The sequence below is a fragment of the Bufo bufo genome, chromosome 2 (assembly GCF_905171765.1).
Source record: "Bufo bufo chromosome 2, aBufBuf1.1, whole genome shotgun sequence".
NCBI lineage: Eukaryota > Metazoa > Chordata > Amphibia > Anura > Bufonidae > Bufo > Bufo bufo.
In genome coordinates, this window is record NC_053390.1 from 435,294,007 (window position 1) to 435,321,082 (window position 27,076).

General features: G+C 44.2%; 1 protein-coding gene across 1 annotated transcript in view; it reads left to right on the top strand.

The window, feature by feature from the left end:
- The first annotated feature begins 1,952 nt into the window (after window positions 1–1,952).
- The window catches only part of CERS1 (ceramide synthase 1), a 103,742-nt gene continuing 78,618 nt past the window's right edge, over window positions 1,953–27,076 (top strand). Inside the window, exon 1 of the mRNA XM_040420370.1 lies at window positions 1,953–2,617. Within this exon, the coding sequence (XP_040276304.1) occupies window positions 2,378–2,617 (240 nt within the window). The 5' untranslated portion in view covers window positions 1,953–2,377. The remainder of the gene's footprint in view (window positions 2,618–27,076) is intronic.

Sequence of the window (27,076 nt, forward strand, 5' to 3'; positions counted from 1 at the left end):
AGCCCGAGGAGGAGGAGCTCTTTTGTATTTGCATAGTGTTCCTCCTACTAATACCTCTAAGCTATACCCATGGTCATGGTCTGTGTCACCAAATGGAAAAGTCGCGAAAAAGATTTTACAGGTGAGTTTCACAAAAAATCTCCTTTTGCTGATGTGACACAACCACTTTAAGGGCAGGGATAATTTTCGTTTTACCTCCCCACCTTCCAAGAGCCATAACTTTTTAGAATTTTCTATTCACATATGAAGGCTTATTTTTTGTGGGACAAGTTTTATTGTTTAATGGAGCCATTTAATCTACCATAGCTTGTATTGGGAAACGGGAAAAAAATTCTTTGTGGGGTGAAACTGAAAAAAAAAAAAACAACCAATTCCACCATAGTTTTTTTTAGTTTTGTGTTTACAGAGTTCACTGTGCACTACAAATGACATGGAAGCCTTATTCTGCAGTGTGGTACGATTATGGCGATCCCAAATTTATATAGTATTTATTATGTTTTACTACTACTAAAAATAAAAAAACTTTATTTATTTTTTTCTTTGCATCGCCATACTCTGATAGCCATAACTTATTTTTCCTATTTTTCCGTCCACAAAGCGATGTGAGCTGTGTTTTTTATTGGCACCATTTTGGGGTACATATCACTTTTTGTTCTTGTTCAAATTTTTTTTTTGGGCATGACCAAAGAACAGCACACTGGCTATTTTTTTCCTGCACACGTTAACTACTGTTATATGTTATAGTTCATGTTATGTTTATTTTTTTAGTTTCTTTATTTTTAGAAATAAACATTTTTTTTTTTACTTTTGTTCTTTTTAGTCTCCTTAGGGGACTTGAACATGTGATCTTCAGATCACTTGTCCCATAGACTGCAATAGAACACTACTGCAGTCTATGGGATTTTCCCTAGCTGCCTGTCAGAATGTGCCTTGGTCACCACTTTTAAGGCAACTCGCTACAACAGCGCTGGGAGCCTTTACAAATTCCCAAGCTGTCATGGCTACTGATCGGAGCCCCATGATTTTGATGCTGGGGCTTCAATTGGAAAGCAGAGGGTGCACCCTCCCTCTGTCAAACCCCACAGATGCTGTAGTCGCTATTGAGAAGTATTTTTTCTTTTCTGGTGGGGAAAAAAACTGCAACTTTTTGTCATTATTTCCAGTTTACTTCCAAGAAATAAGGTACAAACTATAACGCCCTATCTGTCCCAAAATCACAACCTGATATGTTTTAGGATGGCGCTACACGGCAATTCTGACCGTTACACCCACTGTACAATCAAAGATTGTGGGTAGCGAATGGGGTTGTGGTGCGACTTACAAATTGCCACAACCACGACCCAGAAGTGGAAAAAAATCCAGCAGCAATTTGCGATTCACGCTGCGATGCCATTCAGTTCAATGGCTGCAATGCTACTCCGCATTCTTTGGTTGCACGCCAAATATCGTACACCCACGTACATAAAAATCGCATCAGGGTGTATTTACATAGGTTGGATTTTTTTGCAAAATTGCTGCAAAAAAGCAGTATAAAACCACCTTATGTCAATCCACCTGCTGTTTTTGAAGCCACAATTTGGAGTGGATCCAGAATAAAGGAGGCAGTAGAATGTTTCTGATATTCTTCCCCTTCCTTTATCTCCATTCCTGATGTTGCAAAAACTGCAGGTGTGAACGCTCCCTTATGGGATGACATACTCTGGGTAGAGAAGTGGTTAAATGAGAACAGCAGGTGGGGACCGCTGTATCATGTGAGGACGGGACTCCGCATGTGATGCCAGTCCACTCCATGGTGGCTGCCCATGCCATGACTGAAGGATCTGACATCACTCGGGCTCTGTCCCCGCGCCTCCTGATTGGCTGGGGGACACTCGTCCCTTTTCTGCCCTCCTTCCATTCAAACGTGCCGTGAATATACATAGAGAGGCTGGCACTGTGCGGATCTCCACAGACCTGCATGCACCATCCTCTCCGGTGCCCAGCCTGCCTGCCTGCTCACATGACTTGTACTGGATCTGATCGCTCTCCTCCCTTCTAGATCCTGCCCTGCTACACTGGATCCTACCAATCAGGGTGAGGGAGATTCACTGCACCAGCTGCCCCCTCCTATCCAGCTACGGCAAGAAGATTCGGGGGCTGCTGCTGCTCAGCTTCCTTCCCACCCTCCCATAGCTGCTGGCATCAGTGCCCCCTCTTACAGATGCGCAGAAGATAAGGAAGGGGCACACCAGAACATCATTTACTACCCCTGATGTCAGTGCCAACCATCTATCCTGCATGCAAGGGGAAATCTTCATGGACTCCATGGTCTGCACGTTAACCTGTCAAGCCTATTAGGAGGTGCTGTACTGGTATTTAGAAGGAGACCACCATTCTTATGACAGCCATGGGGCAGGATGGGCAGATTCCATCTTCTCTGGGGTATGTGGACCTTCTCCTTCAGAGTAGTAGACAATTCATTGGAGCCCTGAAAGAATGCAAAGGCTGTGGCTTGGCATCATCATGGGACACATTTCGGGCTCATGCCTGTTTCACCTGGATGGAGTTATTGTGTGTTATCTTTTGCGCCCTGGCATGGACTGGCATACGCATGGCAACTACTAGATGGATCTTCCATGTAAGTGACATTTTATGAACTGTGGGCATGTGCCTAGAGAAGAGGAGCAAGGGGCGCATATTCCAGCACAATAGTTGCTATTCTCCTTCTTCACACTCTCATAGTATAGAAAATTGTATATGTCTCACCTGTATACCTGCATAGTAGTTGTTAGAAGGAGTTAGGTGGTACTACCTACACTACCGCTAGTAAAGTACGTATTACTTACCTATAGGTACACCAGCGGGTCACTAATTCCACCTTTGTCATATAAAAGTGGAGTCTTTGATCTATAAAGTGGCCAGAACTTGTGGCATTGTTCACATTATTGCACACAAACATCTATTGGCACCTAGTCCTAATCCAAAGTTATCAGGACATGCACTGTCCCCATGTAGGAGGGATCTGACTAACCTTCTAATACACACATGGTTACCTCTAAAACATTAGGGGCGAGGGCCTGCTGCTGAGCTGACCATCTAAAACAGGCATCCTCAAACTGTGGCCCTCCAGCTGTTGTAAAACTACAACTCCCACAATGCCCTGCTGTAGGCTGATACCTGTAGGCTGTTTGGGCATGCTGGGAGTTGTAGTTTTGAAACAGCTGGAGGGCCGCAGTTTGAGGATGCCTGATCTAAAACATTAGGGGTGAGGACCTGCTGCCGAGCTGACCATCTAAAACAAATTTAGGGACGAGCACCTGCTGCCGAGCTGACCATCTAAAACATGGGCTAGGGCCTGCTGCCGAGCTGACCATCTAAAACATTATGGGCGAAGTCATGCTACTGAGCTGACCATCTAAAACATTATGGGCGAGGGCCTGCTGCCAAGCTGACCATCTAAAACATTATGGGCGAGGACCTGCTGCCGAGCTGACCATCTAAAACATTAGTTGCGAGGGCCTGCTGCCGAGCTGACCATCTAAAAGATTATGGGCGAGGGCCTGCTGCTGAGCTGACCATCTAAAACATTAGGGGTGAGGGTCTGCTGCCGAACTGACTCTCTAAAACATTAGGGGCGAGTGCGTGCTGCTGATCTGACCATGGAAAAAATTAAGGTTGAGGGCCTGCTGCTGAGCTGACCATCGAAAAAATTATGGTTGAGGGCCTGCTGCTGAGCTGACCATCGAAAAAATTATGGTTGAGGTTCTGCTGGTGAGCTGACTCTAAAACATTAGGGGCGAGTGCTTGCTGCTGATCTGACCATGGAAAAAATTAAGGTTGAGGGCCTGCTGCGGATCTGACCATAGAAAATATTATGGGCGAGGGCCTGCTGCTGAGCTGACAATCGAAAAAATTATGGTTGAGGGCCTACTGCTGAGCTGACCCTCTAAAACATTAGGAGTGAGGACAGCCTAATAAGCACGTTGATATGATGGAGGTGGACGAGAAAAGGAAGATTTAATCATATACCCTTTTTTGTGGTGGAAGGGGTGCATGGGAATACAGTGTATTCAATACACCATAAGTGCCTTTATGTTCAGCTCCTTTCCTCTGGTGGAGTAGAGAAGTCAGGGGCAATCCAGTCCTTATTCATTTTTATATGAGTCTACCTGTCAGCATTTTCAGTTGACAGTTGGATGCGCTTATCAGTTATTATGCCCCCAGCAACACTAAATACCTGCTCTGACAAAACGCTGGTGGCAGGGCAGGCCAGCACCTCCAAAGCGTAGAGCGCCAGTTCGTGCCACGTGTCCAGCTTGGACACCCAATAGTTGTAAGGCACAGAGGGATCATTGTGACACTAGGCCACGCATCAGGGTGAGGTTGCTGGCGGGGTGTCATGAAACTGTCCCAGGCCTTGGAGAGTGTTGCCTTGCCTCTGTTGGAACTGCTGTGTGTTCCCTCGTCTCGTACTCTGCTGCCAGAGTTGTTCACTGGAAATTTTGGGAGCAATTTTTCCACAAGGACCTTCTGGTATTGCACCATTTTGCTAGTCCTCTCCACCACAGGAATGAGAAGTAGTGATGAGCAAGCATGCTCGGCCGAACTGCTGTTCGGCTCGAGCATTGCTATGCTCGGAAGATCCGAGTGCTCAGCTGAATAATTCGGGTGCTCGAATACAATTTAATACAATGGAAGAACCCCAGGCACCCCCTGCTCGGAAGAGAAGAGGGTGTCTGGTTCATAAAAAAAGGTTAGAAATTGATAGAAACCCCATCAAAAAGGTTTGGCAACAGCATTAAGAGGATAGCTGGATGCATCTTAGACTCCTATTATGTACGACATACAATAGACAACCACACAAAGACTATATGCCAAAAGCCAGGTATGTACAAGCCATCCATCTATCCATGAGACAGATAACAGACAGCATACCTTACAATGGCAGCCTTGTGCACTATAAGATATTCCAAACCAGCTCTCATCTGACTGAGAACCAGTAAACCTCAAAGTTATTTTGCATCTGTTGGATGGCTTGGGTGGACCTGCACACCTAGATCAATATCATTTTTCAGTTTTCTGATTGTCCTAACATAATATTCAATAACCTTTCTATACAGTTTTGTCATGTAAAAACGAATTTACAGAAACATGGGCATATGGGAAAGACATGCAAATGAGCAGAATCTGCCTTGTTTTTCAGCTGTCATAAGATTATGAAAACCAATAGATGGTGCTATTGAGTTATGAACAGCACCCTCTATTGGTTTCACAGTCTTATGACAAGACAAATATTCTTGTCAGAAGACTATGAAACCAAAAGAGGGCGCTATTGAGTTATGAACAGCGCCCTCTATTGGTTTCACAGTCTTATTCTTGTCAGAAGACTATGAAACCAATAGAGGGCGCTATTGAGTTATGAACAGCGCCCTCTATTGGTTTCACAGTCTTATGACAAGACAAATATTCTTGTCAGAAGACTATGAAACCAATAGAGGGCGCTATTGAGTTATGAACAGCGCCCTCTATTGGTTTCACAGTCTTATGACAAGACAAATATTCTTGTCAGAAGACTATAAAACCAATAGAGGGCGCTGTTCATGACTCAATAGCGTCATCTATTGGTTTCATAGTCTTCTGACAAGAATATTAGACTAAGTCTTATGACAAGCTTATTAGTGTAGCCTTAGATTAGAATATTCGCGATCTACACTAGGATGATATCTGACACTGGGAAAGCTGGGTAATAACTCAGTGATAAAATCTGACACTGGGAAAGCTGGGTAATAACTCGCGATCTACACTGAGTTATTACCCAGAGGTGGAAGTGGAGGAGGAGGTGGAGGAGGAGAAGGGGGTGTTGCAGCCACTAATGTAGGTGGTGGCGGAAATCCTGATGGAAGTAGGACCCGCAATACTTGGCGTCGGTAGCACCTGTGCCATCCCAGGGTACGACTCGCTCCCGGCCTCCACAATGTTCACCCAGTGTTCTATCAGAGAAATGTAGCGTCCCTGGCCAAAAGCTAAGTACTTGTTGCCTTCGCTGTTTCTTATTATCTGGAGTGTGTTGTTTCTAGGCCTCAGGGAGACGCAGGAACCAGCTGCCTCATCCCCTGCTACCTATCCTAGGACTCGTCAGTTTTAGCAGGGCTTTAGGTATCCGGTGTATGAGTATTTCCACCATCAGGATCTGCTCATACTGGCAGGAGTTAGGGAAAGGCCCGGGGATTACTAGGAGGTCACGATCCCTCTTCCTTAGCTTTTGAGGCCTAGATTGTTGTCTATTCGTTGTGGTGTGTATTTGGTGTTGTGGTGGTGTATTGTGGTGTGTATTCCCTTCCCTGTGACATTATCAACCGCCTAAACTGTTATCCTTTGTTTTATCAGTGCAGCTATGGATATTGTTTCTGCACTGGTCGATCGTAGGCAGGGGCTGTCTTTGGAGGTGGCTGACCTCCGCACGGCTGTTGCACAGTTTCAGAGACCACAGGCAGTAGGTTCCGGCATCGGGAACCAGGCCTGCCCTGAACCGAAAGTTGCTCTCCCGGATAGGTTTTCTGGGGGAAGTGACAACTTTGTTCGGTTCAGGAAATCATGCAAATTATATTTCAGACTGCATGCTAGCTCTTCTGGGGACGAGAGTCAGAGAGTGGGGATTATTATTTTGTTGCTGAAAGGTGACGCTCAGTCTTTCTCTTTGCCGACTGGTTCACAATCCCTCCGGTCGGTAGATGAATTTTTCAGAGCTCTGGGACTTATCTACGATGACCCAGATCGGGTTTCCCTGGCCGAATCTAAGTTGCGTTGCTTGCGGCATAGAGAGCGTTCAGCTGAGTCCTATTGCTCTGATCTGGGCAACTGATATGGAGTGGAATGACCCAGCTCTCCGTAGTCAATTTAGTCAAGGACTGTCTGAGAACCTGAAGGACGCCTTGGCATTTCACGCAAATCCAGAGTCAATATGTCTAGTCCTCCTCTCACTCGTGGTAGTGTGGATGAGGAAGTTGAGAATGTACTTTTGTCTTTTACCGGTAGTACCCGATTTCTCCTGCCTGCCAAGGTGGCACTAGATTCCAAAACTGTGGAAATGGAAGTATTTATTGACAGTGGGGCAGGGGTTAACTTAGTGGATGGCTATATAAACCTAAAAAGTCGTTCCACAAACAACAATTGAATGCCCAGTATATAAAAGTATATTTTATTTCATAATAGTAAATAGTACATAATAATAAAAATATAACAAATAACAAAAAAGTGATGAATTTTAGAGAGTCAGCGGAAAAAACTCCGGATGCCGCAGTCCCCCGGGCCTGTGTCTCTATAACCCACCACAAGATGGAACACATGTAGGGCATGTATTGGATACACAATGTGGTGATGGGACAGAAAAGTAGGGAATATAAATATACACCCAATGCGGTAATCTAGTCTGTAATCATCACCTAGATGTGTGGCTGCAGGATGAGACGTATGGATCCTAATATGTCACAGATGTAGACATGGACAAAAAATATATAAGTATATCATAGATTGCCCATATAGGGTACTGCAGGTAAAAGAGACCCCATAAATAAGATCAACTAAAGAGCTGTAAGCAGAGGGACTCAACCTGAAGTGTAAGATGAAAAATCACAGATCACAACATACCCTGAGACATGGTGGAGGGCAGAGACAGCAGGCACAGGACAGGCAAAGGACCCCGACGCGCGTTTCGCCTCAGCTTCGTCAGGAGGTAATGTGAGTGTGGCCATAAGCTCCTATTTATACCCCCCATGTAGCCTCAGGCGTGATATAATAAAATGCAGCAGCTGATACCTACTATTGAGCGCTATTGCCCGGTGATGCACGCCGAGTCAAACATGGCGGCGCCGCATTCATCAGGAGGAGGGGTGGAACGCAAGCCATGCGTTCCAGCCCGCCTCCCAAGGAAACGTAGCGGCGTCCCCACGTGACCCCGCGCACAGCGCATCAAGGCACAGCGTTGTATCAGCCATACAGAACAAAATAAGGTCAAAAAGAAGGACTAAGACTACACAGGGGGTATCACATGACGACTCAAATGCATCTGAGTACATATATATATATATTACTCTCATTGTCCGGAGAGAGACATGATCACATAAAACAATATATTTGAAAAACTATAAATGCAAATACAAAAGTGGATATCATAAATAGGCAGTACCTCAACCAGTGTACAGTTAGATATATAAATACAATACACATCGGAGATATGCCTAATAGTATACACTGCGTGCAGAATTATTAGGCAAATGAGTATTTTGACCACATCATCCTCTTTATGCATGTTGTCTTACTCCAAGCTGTATAGGCTCGAAAGCCTACTACCAATTAAGCATATTAGGTGATGTGCATCTCTGTAATGAGAAGGGGTGTGGTCTAATGACATCAACACCCTATATTAGGTGTGCATAATTATTAGGCAACTTCCTTTCCTTTGGCAAAATGGGTCAAAAGAAGGACTTGACAGGCTCAGAAAAGTCAAAAATAGTGAGATATCTTGCAGAGGGATGCAGCACTCTTAAAATTGCAAAGCTTCTGAAGCGTGATCATCGAACAATCAAGCGTTTCATTCAAAATAGTCAACAGGGTCGCAAGAAGCGTGTGGAAAAACCAAGGCGCAAAATAACTGCCCATGAACTGAGAAAAGTCAAGCGTGCAGCTGCCAAGATGCCACTTGCCACCAGTTTGGCCATATTTCAGAGCTGCAACATCACTGGAGTGCCCAAAAGCACAAGGTGTGCAATACTCAGAGACATGGCCAAGGTAAGAAAGGCTGAAAGACGACCACCACTGAACAAGACACACAAGCTGAAACGTCAAGACTGGGCCAAGAAATATCTCAAGACTGATTTTTCTAAGGTTTTATGGACTGATGAAATGAGAGTGAATCTTGATGGGCCAGATGGATGGACCCGTGGCTGGATTGGTAAAGGGCAGAGAGCTCCAGTCCGACTCAGACGCCAGCAAGGTGGAGGTGGAGTACTGGTTTGGGCTGGTATCATCAAAGATGAGCTTGACTCCATCCTCAACCCGAAAAGGCCCCACAAGCTCAACTCCCAGTCCTACTGCCAGTTTCTGGAAGACACCTTCTTCAAGCAGTGGTACAGGAAGAAGTCTGCATCCTTCAAGAAAAACATGATTTTCATGCAGGACAATGCTCCATCACACGCGTCCAAGTACTCCACAGCGTGGCTGGCAAGAAAGGGTATAAAAGAAGAAAATCTAATGACATGGCCTCCTTGTTCACCTGATCTGAACCCCATTGAGAACCTGTGGTCCATCATCAAATGTGAGATTTACAAGGAGGGAAAACAGTACACCTCTCTGAACAGTGTCTGGGAGGCTGTGGTTGCTGCTGCACGCAATGTTGATGGTGAACAGATCAAAACACTGACAGAATCCATGGATGGCAGGCTTTTGAGTGTCCTTGCAAAGAAAGGTGGCTATATTGGTCACTGATTTGTTTTTGTTTTGTTTTTGAATGTCAGAAATGTATATTTGTGAATGTTGAGATGTTATATTGGTTTCACTGGTAAAAATAAATAATTGAAATGGGTATATATTTGTTTTTTGTTAAGTTGCCTAATAATTATGCACAGTAATAGTCACCTGCACACACAGATAGCCCCCTAAAATAGCTAAAACTAAAAACAAACTAAAAACTACTTCCAAAAATATTCAGCTTTGATATTAATGAGTTTTTTGGGTTCATTGAGAACATGGTTGTTGTTCAATAATAAAATTAATCCTCAAAAATACAACTTGCCTAATAATTCTGCACTCCCTGTACATCATTGTCATTCATATCAAAACATACATCAATCATTATTATCCATATCAATACCATACATCATCCTTCGCGTGGTGGGGGACAACATACACCACCCACCTCATAACTTGCCAAAATCTTACAATATTCCCACCACATATGTTCCATAAATAAATGAAAAACAAATTCATGACACAAAATATCATATAGGGTCATGAGAATATCAATAGTGTAGAGGTACAGAAGTGATGTATATATGCAATAGTGCAGAGGTACAACAATGATACATGTATGCCCCCACCACGCGACGACACTATCAACATCCACACCAAAAGTAAATAGAGAACGAAAAAATATAATATACCGTAATAAATGAACTTCATACATATCCAGAAAACGTGTCCCACAGCAAAATACCATAGAATAGCGGCATTCCACAATAGGATCATCAAACATGCATATGGAAGAGGTATCGAGCATGATCACACAAGTTAATAACACATATATTACATCTGGAACATGATTATGTCAAAACACATATGCCACATATGGAACATGATTGTATAATTATTCAAAAACTAACAAAATAAAGTGCAAAGTGTATACTATACAATATATATAATAATTATAAACCCTGATAGTGTCAAACCGTTCACTATTTGGACAGGGTGATAGATGTGAGTTATATAATGATAATACCATCACGATTGCTAAATCCCTAGCCTCATCGCAATAGCTCTCCAACAACTGAAATATTGGCACCGGCAATCGTCAGTGTCATAGTGCTCACCCACCGTTAGGGTGGAGTTATTATACACCTAATATAAACAAGATCCCTCAACTCCTATATAATAGCTCGGGCTGGATCATTAATAGCTGCAAAAACATGAACACCTACAACCCATATATAGCAAAACACCCATAAATAAAGGAAATAAATAAATAAATGGAAATAAATAATAAATAAAAAATCAAGAATGTATAGGTCCCATATGTGGAAGTCCATTCCAATGCAAGTGAGATGGTCCATCTTCCATGCCCATAATGTGTCTTATATCCCGTTCCTTGTTGACAACTTGTATCCACACCATCTCTCTCCTCTCTTATAGTACTTCAGACATCGTCATGGCCACACGAAAAACTAGATAAATACAAGAACTGTTAAAATCACTGAAAAAATTCAGTACATGCGCTAACCTAAATAAAGGACTTGAAACTCAAGGCCTCATTTAATCCATGAGGAGTCACAGTATTGAGCAAGACCATCCATTTTGTTTCCTTTTGGAGGAGACATCGTTTAACATTGCCCCCCCTAATTCCCAAACGTACCCGGTCTATCCCTTTAAAGGAGATGCCCCTAGGATTGCAGTTATGAACCTCCCTGAAATGTTTCGCCACTGGTTTTAATTTTCTAATTTTATCAGGTTCAACCATCTCGGCAGCCGCTTTGATATCCCGAATGTGCTCAAGGACTCTCGTCCTGAGTGCCCTCGTAGTCATCCCGATATAGATCAGGCCACAAGGGCACTCAGCACGATAGACCACGGCCTCAGTTTTACATGAGATGTGGTGCACAATTTTGTACTCCCTCTCCCCACCTGTGTTGGTAAATTTGTCTGTTCTTAACATATATTTGCACGCAGTGCAATCCCCGCATGGGAAGAAACCCCAGTGGATGGCTAGTTTGTCCGTATGCATGGTTTGACAACAAGCTCATTAGACAAAAATATTTCTGTGTTTGCGATTGATTCTGCCCCTCTCTCTCAAAAGTGTCTGTCTCAAATGGTGCAGGACATTCGCTTAAAGGTGGGAGATTCTCATATTGAATCCATTTCATGTTTTGTGCTGGAGAATTTGCCTGCTCCTCTGGTGTTAGGTTTACCATGGTTAACCAATCATAACCCTACTATCGATTGGCAAGCGAGACAGATTCTCGTTTGGAGTGATTTCTGCCTTGACAGCTTTTTTAGCACGTTGCTTTCTGTTGTAACTACTAAAATGTTACCTCCTTTCCTTTTGGATTTTTCTGAAGACCAGGAGTTGCCTCCTCATCGGGAGTATGATTGCCCCGTCAACCTTATTCCCAAAGCTAGATTGCCAAAGTCTCGGTTGTATAATCTTTGTGAACCTGAAAGAGTAGCCATGCGAGAGTATATCACCGAGAGTTTGGGTAAAGGTCATATTAGACCATCAAAATCACCAATGGCGGCGGGGTTCTTCTTTGTTAAAAAAAATTATGGAACTCTTAGGCCATGTTTGGACTTCCGCAAGCTTAATCACATCACTATCCGTGATCCCTATCCCCTTCCTTTGATCCTATATTGTCAGCGCCATGGTGTTCTCTAAGTTGGATTTGAGGGGGGGCATATATTCTGATAAGATTCAAGAAAGGGGATGAATGAAAAACGGCCTTTAATACTCCTGAGGGTCATTTTGAGATTCTGGTCATGCCTTTTGGTTTGACCAATGCTCCTGCGGTTTTTCAACACTTCATCAATGACATCTTTCATCATCTGGTGGGCAGGTTTGTGGTGGTTTATCTAGATGATATTTAAATTTATTCCCCTGATATGGAGACACATAAGGATCACGTGAGACATGTCTTACAGATCCTAAGAGAGAATAAATTGTGTGCCAAAATGGAGAACTGTGTATTTGAGGTCCCTGAAGTGCAATTCCTGGGGTACCTACTCTCACCTTCAGGTTTTCGTATGGATCCGGAAAAAGTCCGTGCTGTGTTGGACTGGGATCGACCCGAAGATCTGAAGACACTCATGCGATTTTTTTGTGGTTCACCAACTACTACCATAAATTTATATTGAATTACTCAACTGTAGTTAAACCATTAACTGATATGACTAAGAAAAGTGCAGATTTATCAGTCTGGTCTGAAGAAACATTGCATGCTTTTTCAGCAATAAAGGAATGTTTTGCTTCTGCTCCTATTCTGGTGCAACCGGATGTGTCACAACCATTTATTGTGGAAGTTAACGCATCAGAGGTAGGGGTTGGAGCAGTCTTGTCGCAGGGTTCTTTTCCTAGCAAATGGCGCCCTTGTGCTTTTTTCTCTAAAAAACTGTCATCTGCCGAAAGAAATTATGATGTAGGTAATAGAGAGTTGTTGGCCATTAAATTGGCTTTTGAAGAGTGGAGTCATTGGTTGGAAGGAGCGATTCATCCCGTTACGGTAATTACTGATCACAAAAATCTGGCCTACGTGCAGTCGGCTAAACGTCTGAACCCAAGGCAGGCCAGAAAGTCGTTTTTTTTTACTAGATTTAATTTCATTGTCACTTATCGTCCTGGGATTAAAAACGTCAAGGCGGATGCCTTGTTGCGTAGCTTTCCGAGGGGGGGGGGATTCGGAGGATCCTGCTCCGATATTGGCTGATGGGGTGGTTGTATCCACCCTTTATCCTGAACTTGAGGCAGAGGTGTTGGAGGCCCAGGGAGAGACACCCGATTCCTGTCCTCCAGGTCCTTCTCTTCGGCCTTTCATCCTCAGTCGAACGGGCAGAATGAGCGCACTAACCAGAATCTGGAGACTTATTAAGTGTTCTTGCATGGCAAGACCACTTACTGTTATCTCACATATACAGTGCTGCCCATAATTATTCATACCCCTGGCAAATTTTGACTTAAAGTTACTTTTATTCAACCAGCAAGTAATTTTTTGACGGGAAATGACATAGGTGTCTCCCAAAAGATAATAAGACGATGTACAAGAGACATTGTGGAAAAAAAAACATTTCTCAGCTTTTATTTACATTTGAGCAAAAAATACAAAATGTTCCACACTGTGAAAAATCTCAGAGGACATGGTCGGAAGCCAAAAGTGACACCTGTGCTGGCCACGAGGATAGTTAGAAAGGTGAAAAAGAATCCAAGGATCACCACCAAGGCCATCCTGGTGAATCTAGGCTCTGCTGGTGGCAATGTCTCAAGGCAGACAATCCAACGGACACTGCACACTGCGGGGTTCAACTTCTCCAGATAAGGCACATGACAGCTTGCCTGGCCTTTGCAAAAGCTTATCTGGACAAAGAAGAAGACTTCTGATCTTCTGTGTTATGGTCAGATAAAACAAAAATTTAATTGTTTGGTCACAATGATGTTTTCTTCATTTGGCATAAAAAAGGGGAAGCATTCAACCCAAAGAACACCGTCCCCACTGTCAAACATGATGGTGGGAACCTAATGCTTTGGCGGTGTTTTTCAGCCAATGGATCAGGGAACCTAATCAGAGTAAACGGCACCATGAAAAAAGAGCAATACATGAGGATTCTCAACGACAACATCAGGCAGTCTGCAGAGAAACTTGGCTTTGGGCACCAGTGGACATTTCAGCATAACAATGACCCAAAACACACAGCAAAAGTGGTGAAGAAATGGTTAGCAGACAACAACATTAACGTTTTGGAGTGGCCCAGCCAGAGTCCAGACTTGAATCCAATTAAGAATCTGTGGAGGGAGCTAAAGATCAGGGTGATGGCAAGACGACCCTCCAATCGGAAAGATTTGGAGTTCATTGCTAAAGATGAATGGGCAAAAATACCTGTGGAGACATGCAAAAAGCTGGTCTGCAATTATAGGAAGCGTTTGATTGCTGTAATAGCCAATAAAGGCTTTTCTATTGATTATTAAGAAGGGTATGAATAATTTTGGACTGGACACTTTTTGCTCAAATGTAAATAAAAGCTAAGAAATGTTTTTTTTCCCACAATAATGCCTCTTGTACATCGTCTTATTATCTTTTGGGAGACACCTACAGTACAGACCAAAAGTTTGGACACACCTTCTCATTCAAAGAGTTTTCTTTATTTTCATGACTATGAAGGCATCAAAACTATGAATTAACACATGTGGAATTATATACATAACAAACAAGTGTGAAACAACTGAAAATATGTCATATTCTAGGTTCTTCAAAGTAGCTACCTTTTGCTTTGATTTCTGCTTTGCACACTCTTGGCATTCTCTTGATGAGCTTCAAGAGGTAGTCCCCTGAAATGGTCTTCCAACAGTCTTGAAGGAGTTCCCAGAGATGCTTAGCACTTGTTGGCCCTTTTGCCTTCACTCTGCGGTCCAGCTCACCCCAAACCATCTCGATTGGGTTCAGGTCCGGTGACTGTGGAGGCCAGGTAATCTGGCGCAGCACCCCATCACTCTCCTTCATGGTCAAATAGCCCTTACTTTCAAAGTTTTCCCAGTTTTTCGGCTGACTGACTGACCTTCATTTCTTAAAGTAATGATGGCCACTAATTTTTCTTTACTTAGCTGCTTTTTCCTTGCCATAATACCAATTCTAACAGTCTATTCAGTAGGACTATCAGCTGTGTATCCACCTGACTTCTCCTCAACGCAACTGATGGTCCCAACCCCATTTATAAGGCAAGAAATCCCACTTATTAAACCTGACAGGGCACACCTGTGAAGTGAAAACCATTTCAGGGGACTACCTCTTGAAGCTCATCAAGAGTGTGCAAAGCAGTAATCAAATCAAAAGGTGGCTACTTTGAAGAACCTAGAATATGACATATTTTCAGTTGTTTCACACTTGTTTGTTATGTATATAATTCCATATGTGTTAATTCATAGTTTTGATGCCTTCATAGTCATGAAAATAAAGAAAACTCTTTGAATGAGAAGGTGTGTCCAAACTTTTGGTCTGTACTGTATGTCATTTCCCGTCAAAAAATTACTTGCTGGTTGAATAAAAGTAACTTTAAGTAAAAATTTGACAGGGGTATGAATAATTATGGGCAGCACTGTATATTCTTATTATAGCCAAATTTACCACCCTAACTCCTCCCACAGTTTTTACACTACATAGACAGTAATATACCGAAACGTGCGGATTGTTCCCGATTGGTGTGCTATTACTTTGTTAAACGTTTCACCGAATGGTTCACAAAATATCGGCGTTTTTGTGGTGAAATTGGTCGCATAGGAATGAATGACGGAATGTTCAGGACATTCTAAATCAGGACATCATTTTTAAACTGCCACCACTCCCTTATTTTCAAGCCCACCTATAAAAAAAATCGGCTGCTAATGTTTTTATAAATGTATGTTTTAATGTACTGTAACTGTGAAGCACTTTGGGCAATAACATTGCAATTAAATGTGCTATATAAATAAATAAAAGTTGAAATGCATTTCTCACTCTATCAAGCTTGCCATGTTCACTTTTTAAATTTGATCAATCAATTGGTTAGTGTAATGTTTACTATCTTTACTCACTCCAAACACTCCACACAGTTACTCTGCACACTCCATAAAGTTACTCTGCCCAGTCCAACCTTTCCACAGTTACTCAAGCCACTCCGCCCACTCCAGTTGTAGACTATTGATGGAGGCAAGAACACTTCACACAATTTCCCCAGAAATTGTAGCTTTTCTAGTTTGAGATGTTTTGTCTCTGAGAATCAAGAGGAGTGGTCTTCATTTTTGTCATTGGCCGAGTTTGCCATAAATAACTGTAGACAGAAGTCCACTGATAAGTCGCCGTTTTTTGGTGCATATGGGTTCCATCCGCAGTTTGGTACATTTTCTGGTACTGAGACGTCTGGTATACCTGAAGAGGAAAGATTCTCCTCTTCGTTGTCATCTATTTGGCGGAAGATTCAAAACAATTTAAATAAAATGGGCAAAAAGTATAAACGTATGGCTGACAAGAGACATGTGAGTGGTCCGGACCTGAGAGTGGGCGATTCTGTGTGGCTGTCCACAAGAAACAATAAGTTGAAGGTACCCTCTTGGAAGTTGGGGCCAAGGTTTATTCGGCCATACAAGATCTCTGCCATTATTAATTCGGTTGCTTTTCGTCTTGAGCTTCCGCAGGCTTTGAAGATTCATAATGTGTTTCAAAAGTCATTGCTGAAAAGATATGTTGAACCTGCTGAACCGTCCTCCCTGCCACCACCTCCTGTCATGGTGGATGGTAATCTTGAGTTTCAGATTGCCAGGATAGTGAACTCACGTATTCTTCGTGGATCTCTTCAGTACCACGTGCACTGGAAGGGTTATGGTCCAGAGAAAAGAATGTGGGTTCCTACGACCGACGTGAATGCCAGTCGCCTTGTTAGGGTCTTTCACAGGGCGCATCCTGATAAAGTCAGTCCAGTGGGTCCAGAGGCCACCCGTAGAAGGGGGGGGGGGGGTATTGTCACGGTCCCTCCTGTGAGAGAGGTGAGAAGATTGGATAGACTTGCTGCATGTGAGGCTATTTGACAGGTCTCTCTGTTTTCCTCTATGTATGTTGTTGTTTGGCGGATCTCACCTCTCCTCAGGTGCCGCTTGTTATCAGTGATGAGGCTCTATTTAGATCCGCCTCCTACTGCTGACCATGCGGTTGATAGTTTCTGCTTGGAGTTGCTAGTGCTGGCTTGTCTTGGATCTCCTGCTTCTCCATACATCTCTAAGCTAAGTACTTGTTGCCTTCGCTGTTTCTTAATATCTGGAGTGTGTTGTTTCTAGGCCTCAGGGAGACGCAGGTTCCTTCATTCTGGAAGAAACCAGCTGTCTCATCCCCTGCTACCTATGCTATGGCTCCTCAGTTTTATCCAGGTGATGTTACGGGACACATGCTGGTGTAAGGCGGGGACGGCACACCGGGAAAAATAGTGGCTGCTGCGGACTGAGTAATGAGGGACGGCCGCCGCCATCAGGCTGCAGAAAACCTCAGTGTCCACAAGCCTAAATATCAACATTTCAAGGGCCAGCAATTTAGAAAGGTGCGCATTTAGTGCTATGGTCTGTGGGTGGGTGGCTGGGAATTAGCACTTTCGTTCTAAGGCCTGGGGTATGGACATATGTACGCTGCGCTGGGACACAGAAGTGGATATGCTAGCTGATGGTGCTTGTGAAGGTCCTGGCAGCCATCTGGGCCTGCATATTGGATGGGGGATTGGCCAGTACGCAACACAGGGGAAGAGGAGGCAGTGGTGTGACCCGCAGACACTGATTGTGGACCCAGGCGTTCGGCCCACCTATTAGGGTGCTTTGATGCCATGTGGCGGATCATGCTGGTGGTGGTGAGGTTGCTAGTGTTCACACCCATGCTCATTTTGGTACGGCACAGGTTGCAAATGGCAATTATTTTATCGTCCGCACTTTCCTCAAAAAAGCGCCGGACTGCGGAACACCTACCCCTTGGGGGGAGATTGCTGCAAGGGGGTGCTCCAGGGAACAGTTGCGGGCCTGTTTGGTGTGGCCCCCCTTCTCCCTTTTGCCACCCACTGCCTCTTCCAGCCTATTGTGGTGCCCTCCCCCTTTGTACAGCTGTCCTCGCTCGGCTTACCACCTTCCCAGGTTGGGTCAGTGATTTCATCGTCCACCACCTCCTCTTCCACTACCTAACTCTGGTCATCCTCCTGACTTGTTGACCTAACAACAACCTCACTTTTTGACAACTATGTCTCATCCTCATCATCAACCTCTTGAGACACTAATTGCCGTTGACTTATTGGCAAATGTGTCTCATCATCCTCATCCACCTCGTGAAACACTAATTGCCGTTTCCCACCGTCATCTTCTTGTAACTGTGGATGCTCAAGCGTTTGGGCATCAGTGCACACGATCTCCTCATGTCCCTCTTCAAGCGGGCTTGGCAAGCGGCCCAAATCAAGGAATGGCGATGAAAAGAGCTCCTCGGAATATTCAAATGTGGGATCACTTGTTTGGCAAGACTCTCCATGGTGGGAGCAAGAAGGATCAGGTTGAGGATTCTGTTGACCAGACTCTTGGCTACTGAGACTGGACTTTGTGGAAGACACGGTGGTGCTTAACCGACTGGAAGCATTATCTGCTGCAATCCAACCGACCACCTGGTCGCACTGGTCTGAGAAAATAAATGAAATAGGTGGTCCCTGAGGGGAGAAGGTGCGAAGGCACCCTTCCGGGGTGTACTGCTCTTTAACAAGAGAATTGTGAAAAAATAAGGGTCAGTAACGTGCTAAAACCTAAAGTTTATTAGGACAATTAAGAACCCAAAGTGGGGAAAATATGCCCCTACCAGACAAACAAGACGGACAACAATAAATAGGTCACCTACGTAAATAGGTCACCTACAGGTCATGTCGCACTGGTCTGACTTCGAGAGTGGTGTCCTGCACCGTCCTGCAAACTGGGACATGAAGCAAGGTATCGTGGATGAGTGTGTGTCTTGTGCTCTGGCAGCAGGCACAGTTTCACCGCGCCCAGCGCCACGGCCTCTGCGTGCACCATCAGCAGAACGGCCACTACCCCCGTCCCTTACTGCTCACCTTCTGCATATTAAATGGTATATATGCTTTAAAGTATGTCACACGTACAGTAGCGCAGGTTTTGTAAGTGTATGCGCAAATAAATTAAACTGAATGTCACTGATATTTAGGATGTGCAAACGTTATACAGGAGATGTAGCACAGGTAATGTCGCTGTCAGCAGCGGCTAATAAAAAATTACAGGGAATGTCACAGCTATTTGGGATGCGCAAACGTTATACAGGAGATGTAGCACAGGTAATGTCACTGCTGTCACCAGCGGCTAACGTTATACAGGAGATGTAGCGCAGGTAATGTCGCTGCTGTCACCAGCGGCTAACATTATACAGGAGATGTAGTGCAGGAAATGTCGCTGCTGTCACCAGCAGCTAATGTTATACAGGAGATGTTACCAGTGGCTAAGAAAAAATTACAGTCAATGTCACTGATATTTGGGATGCGGAAACGTTATACAGGAGAGGTACCACAGGTAATGGCGCTGCTGTCACCAGCGGCTAAGAAAAGATTACAGTCAATGTCGCAGATATTTGGGATGCGGAAACGTTATACACGAGATGTAGCGCAGGTAATGTCACTGTCCGCAGTGTCTACGGAAAAAGTACACTGGAGGTCACATATATTTTTAGGATGCACAAATGTTATACAGGAGATGTAGTGCAGGCAATGTAACTGTCCGCAGCGGACACTGTCTACAGAAAAAGTACTCTGGATGTCACAGATAGTTTTAGTATGCGCACACGTTAAACAGGAGATGTAGCGCAGATAATGTCGCTGTCCGCAGCGTCTACGGAAAAAGTACACTGGATGTCACAGCTATTTTTACTATGCGCACACGTTAAACAGGAGATGTAGCGCAGATAATGTCGCGGTCCACTGCGTCTATGGAAAAAGTACACTGGATGTCACAGATATTTTAGGCTGCGCACACGTTACACAGGAGATGTAGCACAGATAATGGCGCTGTCTGCAGCGGCCAAACAATTGCAAGCTATTGAGCGCAGGTTGCGCTAAAATTATATATTGCTGCCAGATACAACAATAGTCCTTAAAAGTACTTTTGGGTCTCTAACAATTGCACGCAATTTAGCGCAGGTTGCGCTAATAATATATATTGCTGCCAGATACAACAATAGTCCTTAAAAGGACTTTTGGGTCTCTACAATTGCATGTAATTTAGCGCAGGTTGCGCTAAAAATATATATTGCTGCCAGACACAATAGTCCTTTAAAGGACTTTTAGGTCTCTAACACCAACCCTGCCTAACAAAAAAATCAAATTCAATTGAATCAATTCCTTAGGCCCCTTTCACACGGGCGAGTATTCCGCGCGGGTGCAATGCGTGAGTTGAACGCATTGCACCCGCACTGAATCCTGACCCATTCATTTCTATGGGGCTGTGCACACGAGCGGTGATTTTCACGCATCACCTGTGCGTTGCGTGAAAATCGGCATCATGCTCCTCTTTGTGCGTTTTTCACGTAACGCAGGCCCCATAGAAATGAATGGGGTTGCGTGAAAATCGCAAGCATCCGCAAGCAAGTGCAGATGCGGTGCGATTTTCACGCACGGTTGCTAGGTGACGATTGGGATGGGGACCCGATAATTATTATTTCCCCTTATAACATGGTTATAAGGGAAAATAATAGCATTCTGAATACAGAATGCATAGTAAAATATGGCTGGAGGGGTTAAAAAAAATATATATATTTAACTCACCTTAATCCACTTGTTTGCGCAGCCGGCATCTCTTCTGTCTTCATCTGTGAGCAATAGGACCTTTGATGACGTCACTATGCTCATCACATGATCCATCACCATGGTGATGGATCATGTGATGGACCATGTGATGAACGCAGTGACGTCATCAAAGGTCCTATTGCTCACAGATGAAGACCGAAGAGAAGCCGGGCTGCGAAAACAAGTGGATTAAGGTGAGTTAAATTTTATTTTAATTTTTTTTAACCCCTCCAGCCCTATTTTACTATGCATTCTGTATTTAGAATGCTATTATTTTCCCTTATAACCATGTTATAAGGGGAAATAATACAATCTACACTACAACTAACCCAAACCTGAACTTCTGTGAAGAAGTTCGGGTCTGGGTACCACAGTCGGTTTTTTATCACGCGCGTGCAAAAAACATTGCACCCGCACGATAAAAACTGAACATCGGAACGCAATCGCAGTCAAAACTGACTGCAATTGCGTTCCTACTCGTGCGGGTTTGCCGCAATGCACCGGAATGCATCCAGACCTAATCCAGACACACCCATGTGAAAGAGGCCTTACACTATCTGTCCCTTCTACAGCACAGCTTTCCCTGACTAAGGGCTCATGCACACGACAGTATGGCTTTTTCAGTGTTTCGCGGTCCGTTTTTTACGTATCCGTTGTTCCGTTTTTTGTTTCCGTTGTGTTTCCGTTTTTCCGTTCTGTTTTTCCGTATGCCATATACAGTATACAGTAATTACATAGAAAAAATTGGGCTGGGCATAACATTTTCAATAGATGGTTCACTAAAAACGGAACGGATACCGAAGATATACGGATGCATTTCCGTATGTGTTCCATTTTTTTGCGGACCCATTGACTTGAATGGAGCCAAGCACCGTGATTTGCGGACAAGAATAGGACATGTTCTATCTTTTCACGGTACGGAAATACTGAAACGGAATGCACACGGAGACACTTCAGTTTTTTTTGCTGAACCATTGAAATGAATGTTTCAGTATATGTACCGCATACTGAACTCAAAAAACGGCCAGTATACTAAACGCAAAATACTGTCGTGTGCATGAGCCCTAACACTGAGCCGAACCACATGTCATTGGGTGCTTTATAATGGCTACGGCATTGCAGTGAGTGGCAGTACTTACCTGCACGTTTATTGGCTGCGTAGCAGCCAACAAACGTGCGGGGAGGAGACTCGAGCATCGTGCTCGAGCACATGCGGTATTCGGCCGAACACTGCAATGTGCCGAGCATTGCGATGCTCGAGCAACACTACTTGCTACCAATCCCTAGCGATTTTCTTCTTAATAAATACCCAACAATTCCCTCCACTCCCATCCACAGATGGTGATATAGGGCATATTCAGACGAGCATTTTCGCTGCATGAAACGCGTTCCATGTGGGAGCGTGAATTCCCATAGTGGACACTGCTCCTTTGACTGGACCTCACGGCATTATAATTTATAATGCTGTGTGTCTCTGCCCAGCCTCAACTATAATGATTTGTAATGAATTCCACCCCCTCCCCAGACAAGCCCTTTAAGGTACCTTTTCATGAAGTGATTATTGGTACGAGCGGCAAACGAGTCTTTTATGGGTGCAGTGAACGATTCAGCAATGACCTTTTAGACTTGAAGATTATCATTCGAAACAATATAGTTGCTATCGCATTATCCATCATTGGTAAAAAATAGACTGCAGCATTTACGCTAAGTGATTTTATGTAACGTCCCCTTTCTTCCTTCCCACATACTACGATTGGTTGATAAAGGAACAAATGGCAAGAGAACTTGCGGGCGAAAACTTAAAATTGTAAATGTTTGCTCGTACGTCAAAAAGTGGCGTGCTATGGTGGAATCGTCAACATTGTGCGTGCAATAAACAATTGCTGTTTACACCAAAAAAATCTTTAACGACCAAAGATGATTTTTGTGCCTATACAAACGATCGGACCAGCAAGAATTCGCTGCTTTCTCGTTTACAGCTTTGACACGGGACGATAATCGTGCAGTTTCGCACGATTGAATGAAAATTGACAAGATAATCGGTATGTGTAAATCAGGGATGCTCTACCTGCGGCCCTCCGGCTGATGCAAAACTACAACTCCCAGCATGACCTAATAGCTGTAGGCTGTCCAAGAATGCTGGGAATTGTAGTTTTGCAACAGCTGTAAGGCCGTAGGTTGGGTATCCGTGGTGTAAGGCTGAGTTCACACGGGCGTTGCGGGAAAAGGTGCGGGTGCGTTGCGGGAACATGCGCGATTGTAATGCGTTTTGCACTCGCGTGAGAAAAATTGCGCATGTTTGGTACCTAAACCCGAACATCTTCACAGAAGTTCGGGCTTGGGATCGGTGTCACTCCGGTCATCACATGGTCCATCACATGACCCATCACCATGGTAAAAGATCATGTGATGGATCATGTGATGACCGGAGTGACGTCACCACAGGTCCTTTTCCTGCAATCAGCAAAGAAGGAGACAGAAGAGAAGTCGGGCTCCGCGATCAAGTGGACTAAGGTGAGTTTAATTTTTTTAATATTTTTTTTAACCCCTCCAGCCCTATTTTACTATGCATTCTGTATTCAGAATGCTATTATTTTCCCTTATAACCATGTTATAAGGGAAAATAATAATGATCGGGTCTCCATCCCGATCGTCTCCTAGCAACCGTGCGTGAAAATCGCACCGCATCCGCACTTGCTTGCGGATGCTTACGATTTTCACGCAGCCCCATTCACTTCTATGGGGCCTGCGTTGCGTGGAAAACGCACAATATAGAGCATGCTGCAATTTTCACGCAACGCATAAGTGATGCGTGAAAATCACCGCCCATGTGCACAGCCCCATAAAAATGAATGGGTCCAGATTCAGTGCGGGTGCAATGCGTTCACCTCCCGCATTGCACCCGCGCGGAATACTCGCCCGTGTGAACTCAGCCTAAAGGTACCTTTAGCCATCATGCCGTCTTACAGGTAATGACCAGAAAAAAAATATTGTTCCCCTCCAAGACTTCCTGTCTCTTCTTGCCTCTGGTGTCAAAAAGCAATGGACACCAAACAGAGCAAACCATAATGGCAGGGAGCAGAACAATAGGCCCCATTTACACTAGCACATATTTTATTAAAAAAAAGTAAATAATGGATCCATTTTGAGATCTTGTTAAGTTCTGTTGGCTGTAGATTGTTGGATTGGACTAGAAAGCTCTAGCAGATGCAAGAATATGAAGGATCATAGCGCCATTCTGTCTTTCCGGGTGCCTTCTAAGTGGTGACTCTGAGGTGATTTTGCGCAGGTCTGGTAAATGTTGTGCTCTGTATGTGGCCCATGATCTCTTGTATATTAGAGCACAGGCCTGACAGACAATACACTGCATCTCTTTTACGTCTACCATTCCTGACTAGAAAAACAGGGCCTAATATTTCTAATGTCATTGAGGGTCATTTATGAAGTGCACTACACCTGTGTCAGGCGTAAAAGAAAAGTCGCAGCCCCCTTTGCGCCTTTTTTAACACCCAGTCTACAATACAGCTTGGGCCTGTGGTAGTGTTTACTCTAAGCTCATGGACTGCCAGAGGTGCACCTAATGATGAGGCGCACGCTTCATTATAAATTAGCCAAATCCTCTGGCAGGGCCGAGGGGAAACAAAGACCTGCATAAAACGCCGGCCTTTGTAAATGACCCCCATTGTTCTTATCCAGTCTGGTAAAACCAAGGCCTGACTATTCTCCCTTGTCCTCACATAGACAAATGTGAATTCCTGCCTTCTTCCTACATACAGCACAGAAGCAGAACAAAACTTTCACCTCCAGCCAAAATCACAGGGGGTGGAGATGAATTTTAACTGAGAACTAAATGGTTGCAGCTGCGGGACAGTCACCCATAGCAACCGCATGCTACACAGTGGTGGCACACGGATTTGTCTGTATGTAACTAACATCGTGTCTATGCGTAGCACAAGATTTCTGGGAATGGCAGTCAAATACATCATGCATACATGTCACCAGCAAAATAGCTTGTGAATACAAGTGCCTTAAGGGTGGGTTCACATTACAAAAAAAAAAGGATACAAAAGCGCAGGACACCACGCTTTTGTATCCTGCAGGTTCCAGTAAAAAAACATCGGAAGTATCCATTAAAGGGGTTATCTCACTTTAGCAAATAGCATTTTTCTATGTAGAGGAAGGTAATACAAGACACTTACTAACATATTGTTATTATCCATATTGCTTACTTCTCACATTATACACTCCTCGTTTCCATGGTTACGACCACCCTTCAATCCAACAGTGTTGGTCGTGCTTGCACACTATAGGAGAAAACTCCGGCCTCTCTGGTGGTCAGAACTGTGGGAAAACACATAGGCTGGTGCTTTTTCCTACAGTGTACAAGCACGGCAACCACTGATGGATTGCAGGGTGGTCGTAACCATGGAAACAAGAAGTGTATAATGTGATGGAAAAATGAATCCAGCCAGCAAAGGAGCAATATGGATAATCACAGTACATGTTCCTTTTATTACCTTCCTCTACATAATAAATGCTATTGCTATGCCTTTTTTGTGTATGTTAAACGGATGGCAAAAATGTGAACCCAGCCTAAGAATTATATCCTAATGCAATATAGTAGGTCACCTTAGCTTGGTTGTCCCACCTGGATAACCCCAATCCATATTCATTATTTTAGTGCATGAACAGCAGAGAGGGGGCCCCCTGTCTGGATCCCCCTCTTTTAGCCAGAGCAGATAACACTGCAAGGTGTTGCTTGCCTGTTTGTATGAATGAGCATTGTGTGAAATGTCTGCCTGCCAGTTACATAGCAATCTGACACTCCCAGGTCAGGTCAGGTACTCGGCCCCAAGCCTTGAAGCCTATTCAGCAGTAAAATAGCGCAGGTGATCAGGAAGCGATGACACCATTGCAACTGCCAGAGGCAGGTCTCAGGCATCGCAATAACGTCATCGTAACCACCTGTACTGGAAGGAAGGTCTCAGACCACAGCGTGTACCACAGACTGCTGCGTGGAACAGGACTCAGGTGAGTGGGTACACTATAGGAGGCACTACTGGGTGATCGCACATAAGATCCGCACAAATTTCCATGTGCGTTTCTACAGCATATCCGCACTGAAATCTGCAATTTGTATTTGTGGCTTTTGGTGTGGATTTGGTGCGGTTTTGTCGCAGATCTGACCCCTCATTGGAAAAGGGTGAAACCCGTAGCTAAAACCACAAACATAATTGACATGCTATAGATTTGGAAATCCACACGGCAGGTCAATTTCCACACAGGAAACATCCACAAAGTGTACTTAAGATTTGTGTAATCTCATACACTTTGCTGGTACTGTACTATGCAAAGTTTATTCTGCACGGGAAAAACATGCAGGTAACCTTAGGGTGCCTTCACATGCGGTAGATTTGTTGCAGAACATTTCTGAAACTGAGAGCCAGTTCCATTCATGTGAATGGGGCTTGCAGAAATCCAGATGCTTACTGTCCGCAGGAAGCACATGGATTTCTGCAAGCGACATTTAGAAGAATGGAACTGATTTTCTGTCTCAGAAATATCCTGCATGTGAAGGCACCCTAAGGCTGGTTTCACATGAGCAAGTTCAATGCATTGAACTCGCAGCATGTGTCTGTGGAATCTCCTGTATTGACCTCCATAGAACTGATTGATTTATGATGCTATGTAACTCTTAAGCCCCTTTCACACGGGCGAGTTTTCCGCGCGGGTGCAATGCGGGAGGTGAACGCATTGCACCCGCACTGAATCCGGACCCATTCATTTCTATGGGGCTGTTCACATGAGCGGTGATTTTCACGCATCACTTATGCGTTGCGTGAAAATCGCAGCATGTTCTATATTCTGCGTTTTTCACGCAACGCAGGCCCCATAGAAGTGAATGGGGTTGCGGGAAAATCGCAAGCATCCGCAAGCAAGTGCGGATGCGGTGCGATTTTCACGCACGGTTGCTAGGAGACGATCGTGATGGAGACCCGATCATTATTATTTTCCCTTATAACATGGTTATAAGGGAAAGTAATAGCATTCTGAATACAGAATGCAAAGTAAAATAGCACTGGAGGGGTTAAAAAAAAATAAGAAATCATTTAACTCACCCTTATCCACTTGCTCGCGTAGCCCGGCATCTCCTTGTATCTCCTTTGTTGAAGGACCTGTGATGACGTCACTCCGGTCCTCACATGGTACGTCACATGATCTTTTACCATGCCAGCCCAGGGAAGGAACACTATACCGGCACTGCACATGCGCGAGCTCGCGCATCGCAAGATTACGGCAA